Genomic DNA, 17,829 nt, shown 5'->3' with positions numbered 1-17,829 from the left:
GGTAGATACCCATGGAGTAGAGTCTGTGATTGGAGATAACTCCCCCAAGGGTCCATGGTTCCCAGAGATTTTATACTCTCACAGTGGCCCACACTTGGCCTTCAGCACTGAACAAAATTCATAGAGTATTTCTGCTCATTATGGTCACCCTGTCTCCTGCCTGCAGGTGAGAAGTAAGCCAGTGTTCACATCCCACCACTCCCCCTAGGTGCTTGTCTTCCCTTTGATTTCAAGGGAACCATGTGCCTTGCAGCTTCAGCTCTTTGGTGCAGGAAAAGTTATGATTTTAAGGACAATCCAGCTTCCTCTTGCTGATAAGGCGGGAATGACATGCTTTAGAGCTTTCTACATAGTAACAGAATCCAGAAATCACCCATGGGATTCTGAAAGACACAGTTTAGGATGACCCTCTGGAGAATTACTCCAAGGTGGTCACTGCCCACACCAGAAGTGGTCCAGGCTACAGAAGGAGTTTAGACCAGTTGTTGGAAGAGACAGCCTCATGGAGGGGTATGGGAGGCTAGTGTACATACTCAGAAAGGTGTTGCAGGCCTGTGCAACGGTCAGTAAGTGCCATGCAACAGTGCCACGGGATCAGCACAGCATGTCTCCCTCTTCCCTGAACAGGACCCATTCTCAGCCTGGGCCACTTCCATTTCCATGGGCAGCTCCAAATAGAGGGTAGGGATGCTGCACTCTGGCCATCCCAACTCGTACTGTTGGAAATTGTTGGGGGCGCAGAAACGTTCAGCAGACCCAGAACTCCCCTGAGCACTGTCCATGATCCAGCCCTCTGGACTCTGCTCATCCTGAAGCCAGGCCATCCCCAGCAAAGCCACCTTCCTTCTCACATTGCCTCTTTCATCATCATTCTGTCTCTGAGGACAAAGTATTAATCTCCAGAACAAGACATAAGCACCAATTTGGCCTTCAAAAGATCCTTTATTCCCAAAGCCAAGGTCACAAATACAAAACTTGCTCCTTCATGGCCTCTGTTCCCTGCACCCCACCACCAGACAATTCCCCATCCATGGTAACATGCCTTCTGAACCGGCAATCCCTTTCTTAAAAGACCCCAGTCTTTGCTCCTCCAGACTCCCAAGGCTGGCTGGATCTTCATTCACAGCTCTACGTGTTCTGTGTGGGGTGGTTTCTCCACTGCCTTCTTGGCAAAGAGATTGGTCCAGAAAGCTACTTCTTTGTCCTTCAGCTTCTGGGCCACCTGGGTGTTGGCACCAATCTGCAGATACACTTCCTTCTGGTTGTACTCTGGCCAGTGGGGCAGCCCTTCCCCATTGGGGTTTCTGGAAACAGAATCAAATAGAATTGCCCCAAAGCTGCTGTGTGTTTCCAGCAATCTTCTTAGATGTGCGAGGACGCCCAAGTTATCTCTGTCAAGAGGGTTGTATACCTCCAGAGATGGAGAGCTCACTATCTCCTGGGGCAGCCTCTCCATTTGTAGAGAGCTCTCATTGTCAGAGTGCTATGGTCACAGGGTCAGAAGTTTGATCACTAGAACCTTAGAAGCTGCCCCTTCCCAATAGGCATGCCCCGCCCCCAACCCTCACCAGCTGTGCTCTGTCTTTGCCAAGAGCCTCACCCATTTCGAGCAAAGTTGGCCCAGAATTTCATCACCATCTTGCTAAGTCTGATCTCCTCTTCTGAGGCACCCTCTGTGGGGAAAAAGAAGAAAAGCGTTTGTTACTCAAAGTGTGGTCTGTGGACCTGCAGGTCTGCTCTAAACAGTCTTGGCGCATGGTCCACACACACTGAGCCAAAGTCTGCACTTTTAGAAGATAGTGGTGGACTTGTGTGTACATTACCTTTGAGCGTATCTGACCTAGGGCTCAGCAATGGGCATGCGTCATTCCATTGGCTGGCTGCCTTTGTCTCCTGTGACCCTCACCTGCCTCCTCCCTGCTCAGGGTCACAGGAAATGCCCCACCCCAGGGTTTCCTCTACATCAGCACCACCTCCCAGGGTTGCTCTCTCTTGGGTCTTTTCTCCTTCCCCGGCATGCACCCACAATTCACATTCTGAAAAACAACAGAGCCTCAAGGCGCCTAAGCATGCACAGTGAGATGCCCAGAGGCTCTGGTGCATTCTGAGCAGCCACGGGGTGAGTCCCATCTGATCTGTAACTACTGAGAGTTAAGACTTAGAAGACATTGTGAAAGGATTTTTTAAAATATTGTATAATGTAAACTAAAACTAAAATCCTAACACCCCCAACTGACTGAACAGACCCTCTCTGGGCTAAGGGGAGCCCCGAAAAACCTTCAACTCTGTTCCTGCCTGGGAACAGACAGGAGGTCAGACATGCCTCATAATACTCCCTCCCTTTTGTGGTTTAGACACCACCAGACCAGCATCAGCAATAAAATAAAGGTCATCATTCTGACAGAACACACTCTTTGTGGCAATAAGACACCAAATTAAAAACGAGACCTAAGGCCACGTCGGGCAAGGGTTCAGGCCCACATCTTTACCCTTAAAGAATCCACTTTGTTCTCACTGCCACGAGGTGCTTCTCTTTCTCTAGCAGCTAAACCAGCACTGGCCTGGAGTTAAGCAAAATGCAAACAGTAACAACGGCTGCAGCTGAGATACGCAGACAAACAGAACCCTGACTCGCCAGACTTAACTACCGCTTTGATTGCGTAAGAGACTGATTTCAGTAACTTTCTCCAGATAAGAACATCACCAACCATGGACTGGACCTGGTCGGTGTACAGAGGCTGCTCGCTTGCTGAGCTTCAGTGTCCTGAGAAGACCTTTGGACTTATAGGCCATAATTGTAATACATTTAAATATTAGGTGTCCACCACCAGGTGAACATGGGCCATGTTACACGAATGTTTGTTTAATACACATGTGTCAGGACTGTCTTTGTGAATATCCATTGCTCCCCCGTAACCTGTTGAACATGTATGTTTCGCAAATCCATTCACATAAAGCTCCTACCCAACCCCTCCTTCCTCAACAAGCCTGTGTCTGGGCTTGGCCAGAGGCACCTTCCCAGCCTGTGGGATGGCCACCTTGCTGACTATAAACCACATCAAAAATAAAGTCTCTTCTCCTATTCCAAATTCACACATCCTGTGAATTCTAAATTAACAATTATTAAATGTATTTAATGTGAAGGTTTATGAGTTTTTGTTAGAGACAGACAGAAAGACAAACAGACACACATTAGACCTGACTCAGTGTTAACACCAATTCTAACCTCACCTTCACTCACTTTCTCAGCGCTCTTGGGAGAGGGAAATTGATTGGTGGCTTCTCAACCTAGAGCAGGGCCCTGCATGTGTCCCACCGCCTGTCATGTTGATGACACAGCCCAGGATTCTGAGTGTCTGTGGCAGAGGGCACACGAATACACATCCTCCCTCAGGTGTGTTAGAGCGGGAGGAGGGGGGGGGACAACCCAATGACATTCAACCCTGTCATAGTGAATCCTGCAGGAGACACCCCCCCACAAACCTGTCTTGTTGATGTCACAGAGCAGGATTCTGAGTGTCTGTGCAGAGGGCACATGAATACACATTCCCCCTCACATGTGTTAGAGTGGGAAGAAGCCGGCGGACAACCCAGTGACATTCAACCCTCTTATACATAATCAGGAAACTAAGACCAGGAGAGAAGAAACTTGCTGAAGGCCACCACACCAACACTGGAACCCAGGTCTCCTAACTCCAAGCTCAGGGACAGCAAGGAGCCATTACCTTTTAAAAATGGGGCCCCAAAGACGGAGAAGAGCTCATCCCCGTGGTCTCCTATCACTGTCTTGGGTTTCATGTCTGATGAGAAGCTTGGATGGTACTGAAACTCATACACGTAGGTGGGTGCTCCAGCATCTGAGAAGGCAAGGATTCATGCACAGTTCATGTTGCCAGTCACACACCTGGAGGCTACCAAGGTCTCCAGCTCTGCAGGAAACCTCTGGCTGTCAGCACAGTAGAGAAACAGAGTCACAGGAAAGCTCAGTTATGTGCTACGGACTGCATAGCTGTCTGAGGTGGAAGCAGAATTTGAACCAAATATTTGTTCAATGAACAAATGTTTAACGAATGAATATGGAAACCCTGGGTCAATTCATTTAAAATAACTGCCAGTGCAGGGATACTGACTCTGCCTCGTAAACCCCTTTGTCTGCTGGTGCATTCTCACACAAGACAATCTCTCTACATCTGGTTACACTGGATGTAATTCATTGATAATAGATTTCATTCACTTGGACGCCATCTCCACCCTGACAGATGTCTTCTGTTCTGCCTTGGTTTGAGCATTTGCAGTGTTTTTCTCACCCATCCTGAGAAGACTGAAGCAAATCCAAGTTGCTTGTCTGAACGTGAGGCTATTTAAATACAAACATATGCAGAGAGGGAACAATCTGCCTCTTGTATCTCAGGAATCTGCAGCACTCACTGCTTTATAGCTCACTATCCCCATGTGTCTTGCTGCCTGCCTGGCCAGGGAGTGTTAGGGTGTTAAGGCAGTAAAGTCCTGGCAGAGAAAAGAAAGGGCTGAGCAAGGGTGACCTTGCCTCTCTCCCGCCCTCTCTCCTTCTGCTCTGCCCTCCTCTCCCACCAACAAAGCTCTCCTGTCTCAGCCCCAAGATGATGCCAGTTTCCCAATGATTGGCTCATTGGAGCCACAGATCACTGCCCCTTCAGGGCTACCTCGTGGGCCGCCTGGCCCTGTGCCTCAGCACTTTGCACTGGGGTCATGACACCCACTGAGAAGTGACACTAAGAAGGAAAGAGTCAGGGCAATGCCAGGCTGGTGGAGAAAATTTACAATGTCTTCCCCTTTGGGTACAGTAAGAAAGTTGGAAAATAAAATAAAAACAATTAGGAATAATTACAAGAAACAAAAATATGGAGACGCATAAAGCAAAACTAGATATCACTCATAATTCCACTACCTGAGGTAAGGGCTGTGCATTTTTTGTATTTCCTTCTAAAATTTTTCCTTATCCTTTATAATTTAAAAATCAATTTTAACAATCAAATTTAAAATATCACTCATAACTCTACCACTCAGAGACTGCTGCTTTTTTATTTTAGCATATCTCTCTTTTATGTATATAAACTTGGGATGATATTACATATGGTATTTTGTAGTACACTATAATCATTTCCCTTTTAAATTTTTTTGTAGAGACAGGGTCTCACTATGTTGCCTAGGCTGATCTTGAAATCCTAGGCTCTCGTAATCCTCCCACCTCAGCCTCCCAAAATGCTGAGAGTGTTGGCAACAGCCACAACCTCTAGCCATCATTTCTTAACATCATTAAAAATTCATCCACAAAAGGATTTAGCAATGGGAGCTCACGCATCCCTAACCTCATGCCCCACCCGCACATGTCATTTCAATGTGAAAATGAAGAACAATCTATTTACTCATCTTTGTCAGCATCCTTCACTGCACCCTCGGCTCAGCAGGAAGCGCACCTGGAAAGATGCCATCCTTCTGTGGCTCTGTAATCCACCTGTTAAATGGCTGCTTCAAGGTCAAGCAAAACTTGCTAAAAGGAGGGTTTGACCTTGCCTTTGCCTCTCGAACATTTTCCAGAGAAACTCAGAGCCAACCATAGAAGAAAGAGCTTTTGTGAATGATAGAACTTATTATAGGCAGCATGCTGCCCAAAATGTACTTTGTAAAACTCTTTGGCTAAAGCCATTGATATTTATACAATTCTTACAATCACAACACAAGTCTTCAGAGGAAAGTAGCGCACAGATTTGGGTAATGACAATTAGGCACAATAAGAGAAGCAGAGACAATGAGAGGGCTAGTCATGGAGGACATGCAGATTAAAACAGGCTGATGTGCTTCTTGTTGGTGGGGAAGGCTTATGAAACTGGCAGTGTTATGTTAATTTTCAACCTTAGCATCCCAAATGAGAAACAGAATTAAGAAATCCACATTCTTATGCAATGGAATGCAATTTTGCAATATTTGCCCAAAGTTCTAAAACGTTTCTGTTGTCCAATCTAGTTATTCACTTCTAAAAATAATCCTAAGAAAATTACTAGACCTGTGATTAGGGACTTATGAACATTAGGCTGAGCTCAGTGTTATTGTAGCATCAGAATGTGAGCAGCCAGGCTAAACATCTAATAGGACAGGAATATTAAAGTCTATTTAATACAGCGATTTCATGGAATAAGGAATGCTTTGATGAGTTTGTATCAACATTCAGAAAATCCTCACAACATAGTGTTCTGTGAACAAAAGTAAAATATAAAATTGATTTTCCATGGGACATGGAAAAATCTTTAGATGAAAACACAAAAAATTTATACCACTTGCCTCCAGGTAGTGGAATTACGAGTGATACCTAGTTTCTTCTTTCTGTGTTTCCATATTTTTGAAACGTTCTATAATTTAACATATTAATTTTATATTCAGAAATGTTATTTTTATCAAAAAGAGTGAGACAACAGTAAGTGAAAGTTGATAAAATCTGTGTAGTCCTGGCAAAAAAAAAAAAAAAACCCTGAACTTAAAGTCATGGGAAATGAGATGAAAAACAGAAGTTCAGTATTGCTCAAACCATCAGAAGATGGAGATGGGAACTCTATATATAAATCACATGCAGAGCATGGGGCAAGGGCAAGTTTAAGAAAGAACAGATTCAACTCCAGTGGTCTTGGTTAAAGGTTTTTATCAGGACCCTGTGAAGAAATGAGGGTTATAAGCACATGCCCCTTCCTGTGCAAATGTGTGTCTGGGCACCTGCTAGTTAAGCGTTAGCTAGTTTTTATCATGCTTATGAAGTTCTAAATTTAAAAACCCTTCCAGCATGATTAGAGAGAGGACATTTCCTGGCTTGCAGACTAGGCGAATGAGAGCTGGAAGAAAAAGAATCCTGTGAGCCTCCTCTAGCTGGCACCCAGGAATAGAGACTCCTCTCTAGGTGAGCTCACGCATCCCTAACATCATGCCCCACCCACACAGCCTTGGGTCAGTGGTAGAAGGTCCTGCATAGACCCTGCCCTTGCCCCGTGCTTGCACGCTACTGCACACACTGAGATGCACAAAAGCCAGCCTCAGACATTGCCATTCCACAGACCACCTCCCCCACACCCGCCCCAGCTCCTCTCTCTGGCCTTCTTGGTCCTGGACAATCCTCTGGATCCCATGCAGGACTCCCACTTTTTATCCAGCTCCAATACTTAACAAACTTGTTTGCAGCCAGCTTGGACCTAAAAACCTTCCATGATTCATCTTTCAGTACTTGTCCTACAGCAGCCCTATGTCCCACAATAACTCCAGGCATGGAGCCCTTGCAGCAGATGCTGTCAGTGTCTCACCCATATCACCTCTTCCTGGGCATGCCAGCCTGACTTCCACCTCCAGCATCTGCAGCTCCCGGCCTGAGGCCTTTGTCTGGTCACAAGAGACTACTCCGCCCTTGTGTGCAGCAGGTCAAAGTCACAGGGAATAAACAAATCCTTGCAAGAGCCTTCAACCAATGACCAGTGGAAGCTGGTGAATAAATACCTCAGCTCCCTTGCCACTCAGATGGGTGCCCCGAGAGCTGTATTCTCGGTGTTTCCTTGAGTTTCCCAGCTCCAGTTGTCCACAGTGGATACTCCCTTGGCAACGCATCTTGGATTGGATTCCATCTCCTTCCTCTCTCACTTCCCCACCTCACTACTGCTGTTATCTGGGATCATCACCTTAAAAAACCACTTGCCTCTGGATTTTTTTTCTCACAGTCTTCCACTGGCATAAACCAATATAAGACAGCACCTCACTCCATGCCATATGGAATCAGCCTTTGAGGCCTAACCCTCAGCTGTTTCCATGTCTGTCTATGCTGGGAGGTAGGTACGTCAGATACAGAAGCTGGTGGGGTTTGTGTCCCTCCCCTGTTCGACCTCTGGGATTCACCTCTGTGGTTCCGGGCCACAATCACAGATGGGACACCGAACATCACATCTGCTAATAAGTCCAGGAACAGGTCTTTCTTTTTGACAGGGTCGTCTGTTCCTCCTAAGTACTTCTCAATGGCTTCTGGAATCAGTTCCTTAGCAATGTACTGAAATAGATCAAAAAGTGACCACCACCCGCTTGGTGAGTGACGCAGCTTCTCCAGCCCACCAGGAAAGCCTGCCTCAATGGTGAACCCCACAAGCCCTGTGCAACTCCCCACTAGGGTGGAAAGTGAAGTGGGAAAAGTGGAAAGATGGGGGAAACCCTGAGGCCCCAGTCTTCATTCTGACATTTAATTGCTCTATGATTTGGGCAAGTCCTTGTCCCTCTCTGGGTCTCAGCCAATTCCCATGATTCCTAGACTCTTACAAAAAAGGGATAGGACTTCCACAAGAGTGACATGGCTGTCTTCTGGTCCAGTTTCCCTTCGGAGAGTGGATAGCCCATCAACTGTTAAAAAAAAAAGTTAAGCATTTATGAATCATTGGGAATTAATGAGAAGAAACAAACTGTCCAACCAAACAAACCAATGCAGTCTGAAAGTCCTCTAATTATGGCGGCTTTTAAGGGCATGGGTCTACTGAAATGGGCAAAATCAATGAATCAAATGGGCTTATATCCAGAAACTCAAGCATTGCAAAGATTACCAAAAAAAAAAAAAAAAAATTTTTTCGGAGAAGCTGTGGCAGTGTTTTGCAGTGTGTGTGTGTGTGTGTTTGTGTGTGTGGCTGAGATCCCTACAGTGGTCAGTGACATGGAGAGGCAAGGTGTCTGCCAGGCCAGTGTGGAACACAGGGCTCTGGGGAAGAGGACACAGACCTCCCAAGTACCCCCACCTGTCACAGATGACACTGAAAGCCTTAGATCCTGCCCTCATGGCTTTGGTCTTTGGTATAACCTCTGAAATCCTTCTGAGGGACGAACTGCACATCTCTACTCACATAACAACTCTTCCCAAACCTCTGCACTCAGAGACTCGACCAATCTCTGGCATTGCTTCTAGCGGCTTAAGGCTGTGTCCGTAGAATGACTCTAGTATCCTTAACATACCTGCCTGGGAAGGCTCAACCCTGCCAGGATAATTTACTCTGCTCCAGCCAAAACCTAGAGAGAAGCAGACAGGCCCCTGAACCCAACTAGAGCAGTTACTTTAGAAGCCTGCAATGATAAACATTTTCTCTGCCCTTTGGGATGGAATCTACCACCCAACCCCATTTCCTTGAGGACCTTAGAGCCTTCTCTTTGCAATGCAAACATTCAGAGAGCTCACTCCTGATCTTCCCAGTCCCTGTGGAAAGAGTAGAGCCTGACTTCGGTGGGTTCTTCCTGCAGTCTAATGCATGGCTTCCTCTCCTGAAGACAAGAGAAGTTTGTTTCTGCCCCAGGTGAGCCAGGATGAAGACATCCAGGCAGTCTAGTCACATGAACCAAGCCTCTCCCCACAGACCACACTGTGTTTCCCTTGGCACACCGGGCCTATGAAACATGACCAGGCTTTTGTTTTGGGGATGTGAGTCCAGTCCACGCTGGACTATTTCCCATATTGCAATCATATTACTGAATAAACCATCCTACTGCTTTAACCAGGGTCAGTTTTGTTTATCTTCAACAGGAAGGAGAACCCTTCTTTACTTTTAGAACTCAATTACTTTTTCCATTTATTTGTTTCCAACTTTTCTTTTAGGTTTGGGGGTACCTGTGCAGGTTTGATCATGGGTAATTTGGGTCTCTGGAGTTTGCTGTATAGATTATTTTGTTACCAGGTATTGAGCATAGCACCCGATTAGGTAGCTTTTCAATCCTCATCTTCCTCTGACCCTCCACTCTCTAGTAGACCCTGATGTCTGCTGTTCCCTAGAAGTCAATGGTAACTCAAGAAGAAGCCACCTTCTTTGGACATTTTCAATGAGGTGATGAAGAGCATGAGTGATTTATGGGGGAAATACACATACCCAGCCCGAGGTGGGAAGCCAGGAAGCCCCCGACTGCCTCTCCTGACTCCTCAACTCCTTCCCCCTTCTAGGCCCCCTCAGTTTTCCCATCTGCACAGTTATTTTCTCTACTGGCCCTCCCAGCAAAGACACTTCAGGATTCTTCAATAGGAAGACAATCAGAGAGTCTGGGGAGAGAGGATCCCAGGGCCCTGATATCCCGGTGACGACTGTGCCCTCCTGGAGGAGATTTCCATGGAAATGGTAACTCCTGCTGAAGGGCACAGCTGCCCAGGACTCAGAGTGCGGCTTGGAGAGGGAAGCACTTCTGGGACTAGAGACAGGAGGGCTGATGGCGGTGGGTGAGTCCCTCCAAGAGACTTGCACCTTCTCACCATTGGCAACATCCAGCCAAACTCCTGCTTGTTAATTCCGACCATGTAGGGGATAGTGTGGAACTTCCTTTCGGCTTGAAGCTCTTCAGGTGTTTTCGGCAGCAGCACCCCATCAATCACGGTGGCCAACAAAGAGTGACTCTGGGGGAGAGAGAAGTGCAGTGCCTGTGATTCCCTCCCAAGCCACACCCGTGTCCCCAACTCTGCCTGTCTGGGGGTGAGACCAGTACCACAGACCGGCATGGCCATGGGCCATGGCTGCACATACTCAGGGTCCTAACTTAAGGGGGTAGGTCTCTGTGACTCAGGGGTAGAACTTCAGGCAGAGGCTGACACTGGTCAGGTGATGAGGAGAGGAAGAAGTCTTCACTCAGATTGAAATACATATATTATCTATATAAAATTACATGTCGATATATTTCAATTTGAGGTGCATGCATTTCCCTCTGTGTGTCCACAGTTGATTTTCGGTAGTTCTGGCAGTTGCTTCTGATAAAGCCCCCACAAATGCTGAATTAGAGAATACAGAGTCATCACTCAAAGGGGAAATACTGGGTTAGGTTCTTGCAAACCTCTGGCCACAACATTTTCATCAACCTTTTATGTGTGGGTTTCTGTTGAAAGAGACTTCCATGGTTCCATCCCACACAATAGGTATTACTTTAGCCCTTTCCATCACAGCCTCATGTATGAATTGGCCAATTTCCTTCTCCTCCTTCTGAACGTGCTATTTTGTGGATTTCTCAACACCGAATGCATGGCCAGCAGCACTGCAGCTCCTGCCTCATCCAAGCTTGTCTCACACAGGTGCCTTCCCCATAAGGCACAGCACAGCCTGCCTGCCCAGGAATGACAGACAGCAGTGCTGCTCTTGGGATCACTCTAAACAGTGGCATCACCACAAAAAGCACAAAAATGCAGAACACATGGCACTAAATAGACCACAAAGAGGACACTTGTTAGCATGAGAGATGAAACAAGAAGACAAGGTTGCCTCGCCGGATTTCAGATGGAACGTGCCCATCATGCAAATCCAGCTTCCCTTGCTCTGTACCTGCCTGTGTGTGACCATGAAAGTGCCACCAGTATCGATTTGGGGGTTATAAGGACATTTTAGCAAGCAGGTGAATTTATAAACGCAGAATCCGTGATTAAAGAGGAAGAGATTGTGCTATCTATCTATATTTAAACAAGAGCTGTTATTGATTCACAGGTGGCTTTGAGGAGGTACCAAACCCTCATCACTCAAGGAGCCTAGACTAGGACATGATTCCCTATTAGAGAGAAAATCATGAATAAAAGAATCAGTGATGAACTCACAGTATATTGAACCATGTCTTAATTTTAGGTTTTACCTTTGATGAATAATTTTTAAATGGTCACAGATTAGAGAGAGCCCGGCTCACGTGTTGCCATCAGGGCAGCTAGTTCTGGGTACAGTTATATTTCATATTTAGTCACAATGGTGTAGTTGCTAAGATAGAATATGGATGTTGCTAAGATAGAGCATGGACGTTGAAACCAGATTAACTGGATCTGAAGCCTGGCTCTGCTACTTACTGGCTAGGAGTTTCACCTGTTTGGGCCTGTTTTCTCATCTGAGAGGTGAGTTATTGTGAGGATTAAATGGCTGAACACATGTAAAATACTTAGCACAGCACTTGGTGTCTGGAAGGGATGAGTAACTGTTAGGCATTACTTGTTAGCAAGGTTGCTGTGGGTCCCTCTCATGGACACCAGTGTTCTGTGCCATCATCCCATTTCCATGCCCCATGGGCTATATTTCCTTCCTGGATATCAGATGGAACTGGACAATTCCTAGCCTTTGAGACCCTATGGCTTCCGGGACCTTTGGTCTGCTCTACAAAAGCCAATGAATGACAAGCTAGTTCGGGCTGCCTGGGGGAAATGTTCTGTGAAGTGGACCAGACCGAGCTGGACAAGGCGCAGATCCTAATCCAATATGGCTGACAATACAGAACAGGATTGGGGTGCAAGTCCAGCCTCCTTGAGAAGCTGTTCAGTTCAGGCAGGCCTGCTGTGGGAGGCCAACAAGAGGAGCAGCCCCTCTGTAAGGAAGATGCAGGGCAGGCTACGTGGAGGAGGTGCTGCCCGCCTGCGGTGGGCTCTGGGCAGTGAATGGTATTGACAGGTGAGGAAAGGAGTGAGAATTTCTAAACAGTGGGAATGGCATGAGCAAAAGGACATAGGTGTCACTGTGCAGGGTAAATTCCAGAAACAACCAAGAGTTTTGGGCTTGGAGAAATGCTATGGGGCCGGGTCTAGAGGGAGGGACAGGTGCAGAGCCTACCTTCTGCACAGTCTGGCACACAGTGCGCACGCAGGTATGTTTTGAAGGACTAACTCCATGGAGGGAAGGGGATTTGTCTCATAAGAAAGGTCAGGCTTTTAAGAAGTGGGGGTGACGTGCTCTAATTTTGTTAAGGAAGGCCAGTCTGGCTGCACCATGAGACATGGAAATGGGGAGGGGAGGTGAAGTAGAAGAGGATAAAAGTTGAGGCAAGAGACAGGAGAGCCCCAGTTGGGCAGCAGCAATGCAGGAAGACTGCCATCAGCAACAATGACAAGTGATTGCTGTTGTCCACTCAGAATTTGCAAGTGGCTGCCCTGTGTGGACATAACCTTGCTTGTGTCAGAAAACTCAGGGCGTCCTCCACTCCTCTCTCTTTCTCACCGGCTGCATCCTGTCCATCAGCAAATCCTCTCAGCTATTCCTTCAAAGATATCCAGACTCCAACCACTCCTCCCATCCCCACTGCCACAGCCCTGTCTAAGCTGCCAGGAGCCCTTGCCCTTGCCTGGATTATGGTAATGCAGTGGCTGTCCAGCTGGTCAACTGCATCCACTCTGCCCCTTTCCTACAGTCTATTTGAACACCAGAGGCAGAGACCTTTGTGAGATCTAAGATCATGTGACTCCTCTGTTCAAAACCTCCAAAGGCTTCCCATCTTGCTCGGAATCCAAATCCAAGCACTTTAATTGATCTCTCTCCCACTGCCCATTACCTCTTTAGCCTCAAGCCAGTCTGTCCCCATTCTCAGTCCTCTCCAGCCAGACTGGCCACTTCTGTTAGGGTCTTTGCAGTGGCTGTTTCCTCTGCCTGGAATAGGCTTCTCCAGGTTTCCTGACAGCTGGCTTCCCGCCTCCTCCAGAGCTTGGCTCAAATGCTACCTTCTCATTGAGCCATTCCCTCATCCTGCTACTTAAATTAAAACCACCCGGAAACTCTATCCCCTAATGCTGCACACCATCAAACAGAATACATACTTGATTTGCTTTTTAATTGCACTCTCCCTGCACGGTAATGGAAGGTCCCAAGAGGGCAGGGAGTCTTTCTTGTTTCACTGCTATATCCCCAGCTACTAAACAAGTCCTGTCACGTAGTAAGTGTTTATTATCTTTGCTGAATGAATCTCATGTACTCCGCCCATGACCATTTAGGAGAGTGCTGTGATCTCCAGGGACGCAGCAGAGAGGACAGGATTGTAAGATTCTGCAGAGGTGATGTCACCAGAAACTGTCAACCCACTGGGAGGTGGGGATGGGGGTGAGGAGATCAGGAGGATACTGTTGGAGTTTCCTGTGTTCTGGGAGGAGTTGAGTGTCCTTGGACTGAGATTTAGGCTTCCTCCCTCCATGGCTAAACATCCCTGTTATCTCTGCCTCCTGATTGTGGAAGGTTCTGGTTCAGCCTCCTCCTACAGTGCCATTTTGGGGAGCAGAAAATGTAAAAAAGAAGGGGAGTGGGCAGAGCCCAGGGAATACGATGTGATGCCTGGGAGCACCGGACTGGGAGTCAGGAAAATGGGTTCCAGGCCTGCCACTAGTCTTCCTGGCTGTGTTACCCAGGTGAGTCACTGCCCCTCTCTGGGCCTCAGCAACAAACACACAGGAGTTACTATAATTACCCAAGAGAGGTTTCTTTCACTCACGGTTAATTGGACCTTAAAGGTGCTAAGACTCAAAACCTATAATCAAGAAACAAAAGGTCCTTACCTCTTTGGGGTCTCCCTGTAAGTCCAGAGTTAAGAAATTCTGTGAAGACAAAGGCAGAGGATGTGGGTTAGAGGCTTCCGAGGAGAACACTGAGCTGGGTGAGTGGGGCAACAGAGGGGTCAGGTTCTCTCTCCTGGTGCCAAGCTGGCTGGGCCGAAAGGAAGTGGGCAGGACTCTGGCTCTGCTAGGCCTGAGCACAGGGTGAAGGCGTAGCAGGGAGGGATGGGCACCAGCATGGGAAGGACGGGCCGGGGACTCTAAGACAGGGTTGATGGAGCTCTGGAGAGGACACCCACTAGTTGAGGCTGCCCAGTCCTCCATCCCTCTCCTCTTCCTCTTCCCCTGGGAAGAACATGCCAATTCTCCTTCGGAGACCTCCGTCTTCTCCCATCACTCCATAAATTCAGATATCTATATGCAACCTGCAGTGCTCCATCTCCCTGAACATGAGTGTTAGTTCAGGGATGGGCATACACTCATGTCAATCCAACAGAGTTTACCCCAAAACTTTTGCAGGAATTGTTTAGAAAGAGGGTTTTTAAGCAGATAGGACATAAGTCTAGAGTGCTGTTATCTTTAACCTTCCCAGGAGATATATCTGCCTAAGAGTGAAGCCAACACAGAGATGTGCAAAGCTGAAGGATAGAGAATGGTAGATTCTCAATAATATCCTATGATCATCTGGATACAGCCATGCCTGAAGCCATCAACTCCTGAGATTTTCAGTTTACATGAGGATGCTATTGCAACACATTTCTTTTTCTGTTCAAGGCACTTGGGAGAGTTTCCTCATCTCCCATTAGAAAGCCCTGACTCATGCAAGCTCACTGAGTCTCATCCTACCCCATGCATCTCTTTGGTGTGTGTTCACCAAGATTGCAGTGACTGTAGTGTTGCACTGTAGTTCCCAGATCTGACCTGTGCTTAGGATGTAACCAGTGAAGGTCCCTCCATTAAGGATTGAAGTCCCACTAGTCAGGAGTGTGTGTGTGTGCATGCGCGAGTGTGTCTGTGTGTGGCTCTTTTTGTGTGGGTGTCTGTGTGTGGGTGTCTGTGTGTGTCTCTGTGTGTGTGTGTCTGTATGTGTTTCTCTGTGTGTGTGTCTATGTGTGTGTGTGTGTTTGTGTGGCTGCATGTGTGTGTACTGGAGGCAGTGTGTTATCATGGAGGCGCTTCCTCAAGATTGCAGAAAAACTCAAAAGAATGTTCCAGGATCTTAGGGATGGGTTTCCCCAAAGACTCAACTCTTCCCTTTTAAGCTGCGTCCTCTGATGCCACATGCAGAATTGCTGGAATATTTGCCTCCTTCCAGGTGTTAGAAAACAGTTGTGTTTCAATTCCTTGAACACTTTGGTCACTTAGAGCCTGAGCCAAGGCCTAAGCACCAATACCACATTGGACTCAACTCATGGAAACACAAGCAGAGTCCAGTGGTAGATGCTGGCCCTGGCACCCAGGAGTAGCCTCAGGTCCAAGGAGAGAGTGCAGGCTACTCCTGAGCTTGGAATTCACCCTCTTCCCCCTCAAAGGGAATAGTTCCCAATGGCCCTGGGTGCTGTGTCTTCTGGGTGTTTGTCCTCCTGGGCTTCCCTGTGATGAGAGACTGCCATGTCCGTTCAACAATCCTAAAGGTCCCCAAGTCCTCATATGTGAGGATGGCAGGGATGGCAGAAGATACTCTAGACCTGCAGGTGTGGGTTCTGGGTCCTACAGTGCTGCCTCTGTGACTAATTTTAACTGTAACATGGGCCAATTACAAAATTTCTCTGTCTCTGTTACCTCTGTTAAAATGGGCACAATGATTTCAAAGCTGAATTTCTCAAGAAAGATAAGGTGGAGTCAGGGTTAAGGGCATGAACTCCCCAATTCCACTGTCTGGTCTCAAATCTGGCTCCTCCACCTTCTCTGTGAAGTATCCCTGATTACTATAATGAATGCTTCCCCTCTGTGCTGCCACCATACTCAACCTGTGAAGTATATGAATGTGTTTCTCTTTGGATAGTTCCTTGAGAGCAGGGACTATGTCCACTTCATACCTGTTTTGCTACCTCTAACACCCACCCCTACATATTTAGCATGGATGAATGGATGGATCAATGGAGGGATGTATGGAGTTGGTCAATACATGGAGTACAGTTGAATTGAATGGATACATGAATAGATGGGTGAAAACTAGCGGACAGGTGATAACTGGATTGTTGATTTTGGAGGAATGGGTGATGGAGTTGAGATATAAGGTGGCTGGATGATCCATGAATGGTGGATGGATTGAAAATAGATAAATATGAAGTTATGAATAGGTTGGCATTAGATTGATAAAAATATATGAGTGAATTGGATGAATTAGTGAACAGATAGATGGATAAGACAATCGTAGATAGACGGATTAATGAATGGCTGGATGGATGACTATCCTAGGATGACAATTGAGTCGGAGTCTCAGAAAATCTAGAAAACTGGACCACCACCAGGTCTAATACAGACAGTTTCTAGGTCAACCAAGATAAATTGTGACATCTTTCTGAAAATCATTGAGCTTACTATCTCCATCCTCCAAATTCAGGATGATGGTGTCCCCTGGGAATATGTAACATTTAATTTCTTAAAAATACATCTGAAAACAAGAATGGCAAAATATTAAATTTTGGTCAGGATTGGGGATTGTTACACAATTTTTTATCATGTTATTTTTTGACTTTCTTTTTATACATTTGTGGCATTTTACAATAAAAAAGGACAAGTCAGATTCCCCATTCAGATACTGAGACTCCTGAGAGTTGAGAAATTGTCCCAGGTAACTGTCCCTGGGCAAGAGGACAGCTGAAATGAAGAAGTCTGGGACCAAGTTTACAGGGTTTGGGCTACAGGAGCGGGCAACCTACCATTTTCAATGTCGTCTCCAAGAGCTCCTCTTCCGTCTTCTGTCGCAGGCAGTGAACCATGACAGCTGAGGTGGTGGTTTTGCACCCAGCAGTGATAGCAATTTGCTGCAAAGATCACAGGCAACAACAGAGTTCAAGAGTGACATCCCTTCCCTCCATCAACGAGGAAAGTGGCATTCTATCCCAAGCCCAACTTGTACTAGTGGCAGGGGGGCAGCAGAAGATACTGTAGACCCGCGGGTGTGGGTTCCAGGTCCCACGGAGCATTGCCTCTGTTACTAATCTCAATTGTAACATGGGTCAATTATGTAATCTCTCATCTCTGCTACCTTATCTCCATTGAAATGGACATAATCATCTTAAGCTGAATGTATCAAGAAACGTGAGGTGGAGCTGAGATAGACAGCATGGAATCCTGAATTTCCTTGTCTGCTTTCAAATCCTGGTTGTTCCACTTACCAGCTATTAGGCCATAGGCCCTGAGAGACACAAGACACCATCACTGCCCAACATGGCACCAGGCCCTGGCACATAGGAGGAGTGCGGTCACAGACAGGGCACTGTACTGGCTGCTAGGGCCATGAGCTGGAGTCCCAGCTCTGCCCTGACCACCTGCTGCCCTTGGCAAATCCCTTCCAAGCCCTGTGTTGGTTTGCC

General features: G+C 46.9%; 1 protein-coding gene across 4 annotated transcripts in view; it reads right to left on the bottom strand.

Moving 5' to 3' along the window:
* Positions 1-922: 922 nt before the first annotated feature.
* Positions 923-17,829, bottom strand: part of CES1 (carboxylesterase 1) — a 30,206-nt gene continuing 13,299 nt past the window's right edge. For 3 of the 4 annotated variants that reach the window (XM_055299264.2, XM_055299265.2, XM_063612680.1), the window contains 8 exons: positions 17,173-17,277; positions 14,291-14,329; positions 10,274-10,414; positions 8,317-8,397; positions 7,906-8,053; positions 3,726-3,857; positions 1,601-1,673; positions 923-1,304 (listed from right to left, as the gene is read on the bottom strand). In XM_055299264.2, coding sequence (XP_055155239.1) covers positions 1,121-1,304; positions 1,601-1,673; positions 3,726-3,857; positions 7,906-8,053; positions 8,317-8,397; positions 10,274-10,414; positions 14,291-14,329; positions 17,173-17,277 — 903 coding nt within the window. In that variant the 3' untranslated portion in view covers positions 923-1,120. The remainder of the gene's footprint in view (positions 1,305-1,600; positions 1,674-3,725; positions 3,858-7,905; positions 8,054-8,316; positions 8,398-10,273; positions 10,415-14,290; positions 14,330-17,172; positions 17,278-17,829) is intronic. The other variant, XM_063612679.1, reaches the window with a different exon arrangement.

Source organism: Symphalangus syndactylus, chromosome 11 (assembly GCF_028878055.3).
Source record: "Symphalangus syndactylus isolate Jambi chromosome 11, NHGRI_mSymSyn1-v2.1_pri, whole genome shotgun sequence".
NCBI classification, from domain to species: Eukaryota; Metazoa; Chordata; class Mammalia; order Primates; family Hylobatidae; genus Symphalangus; species Symphalangus syndactylus.
This window is presented reverse-complemented; position numbering and strand designations above follow the sequence as displayed.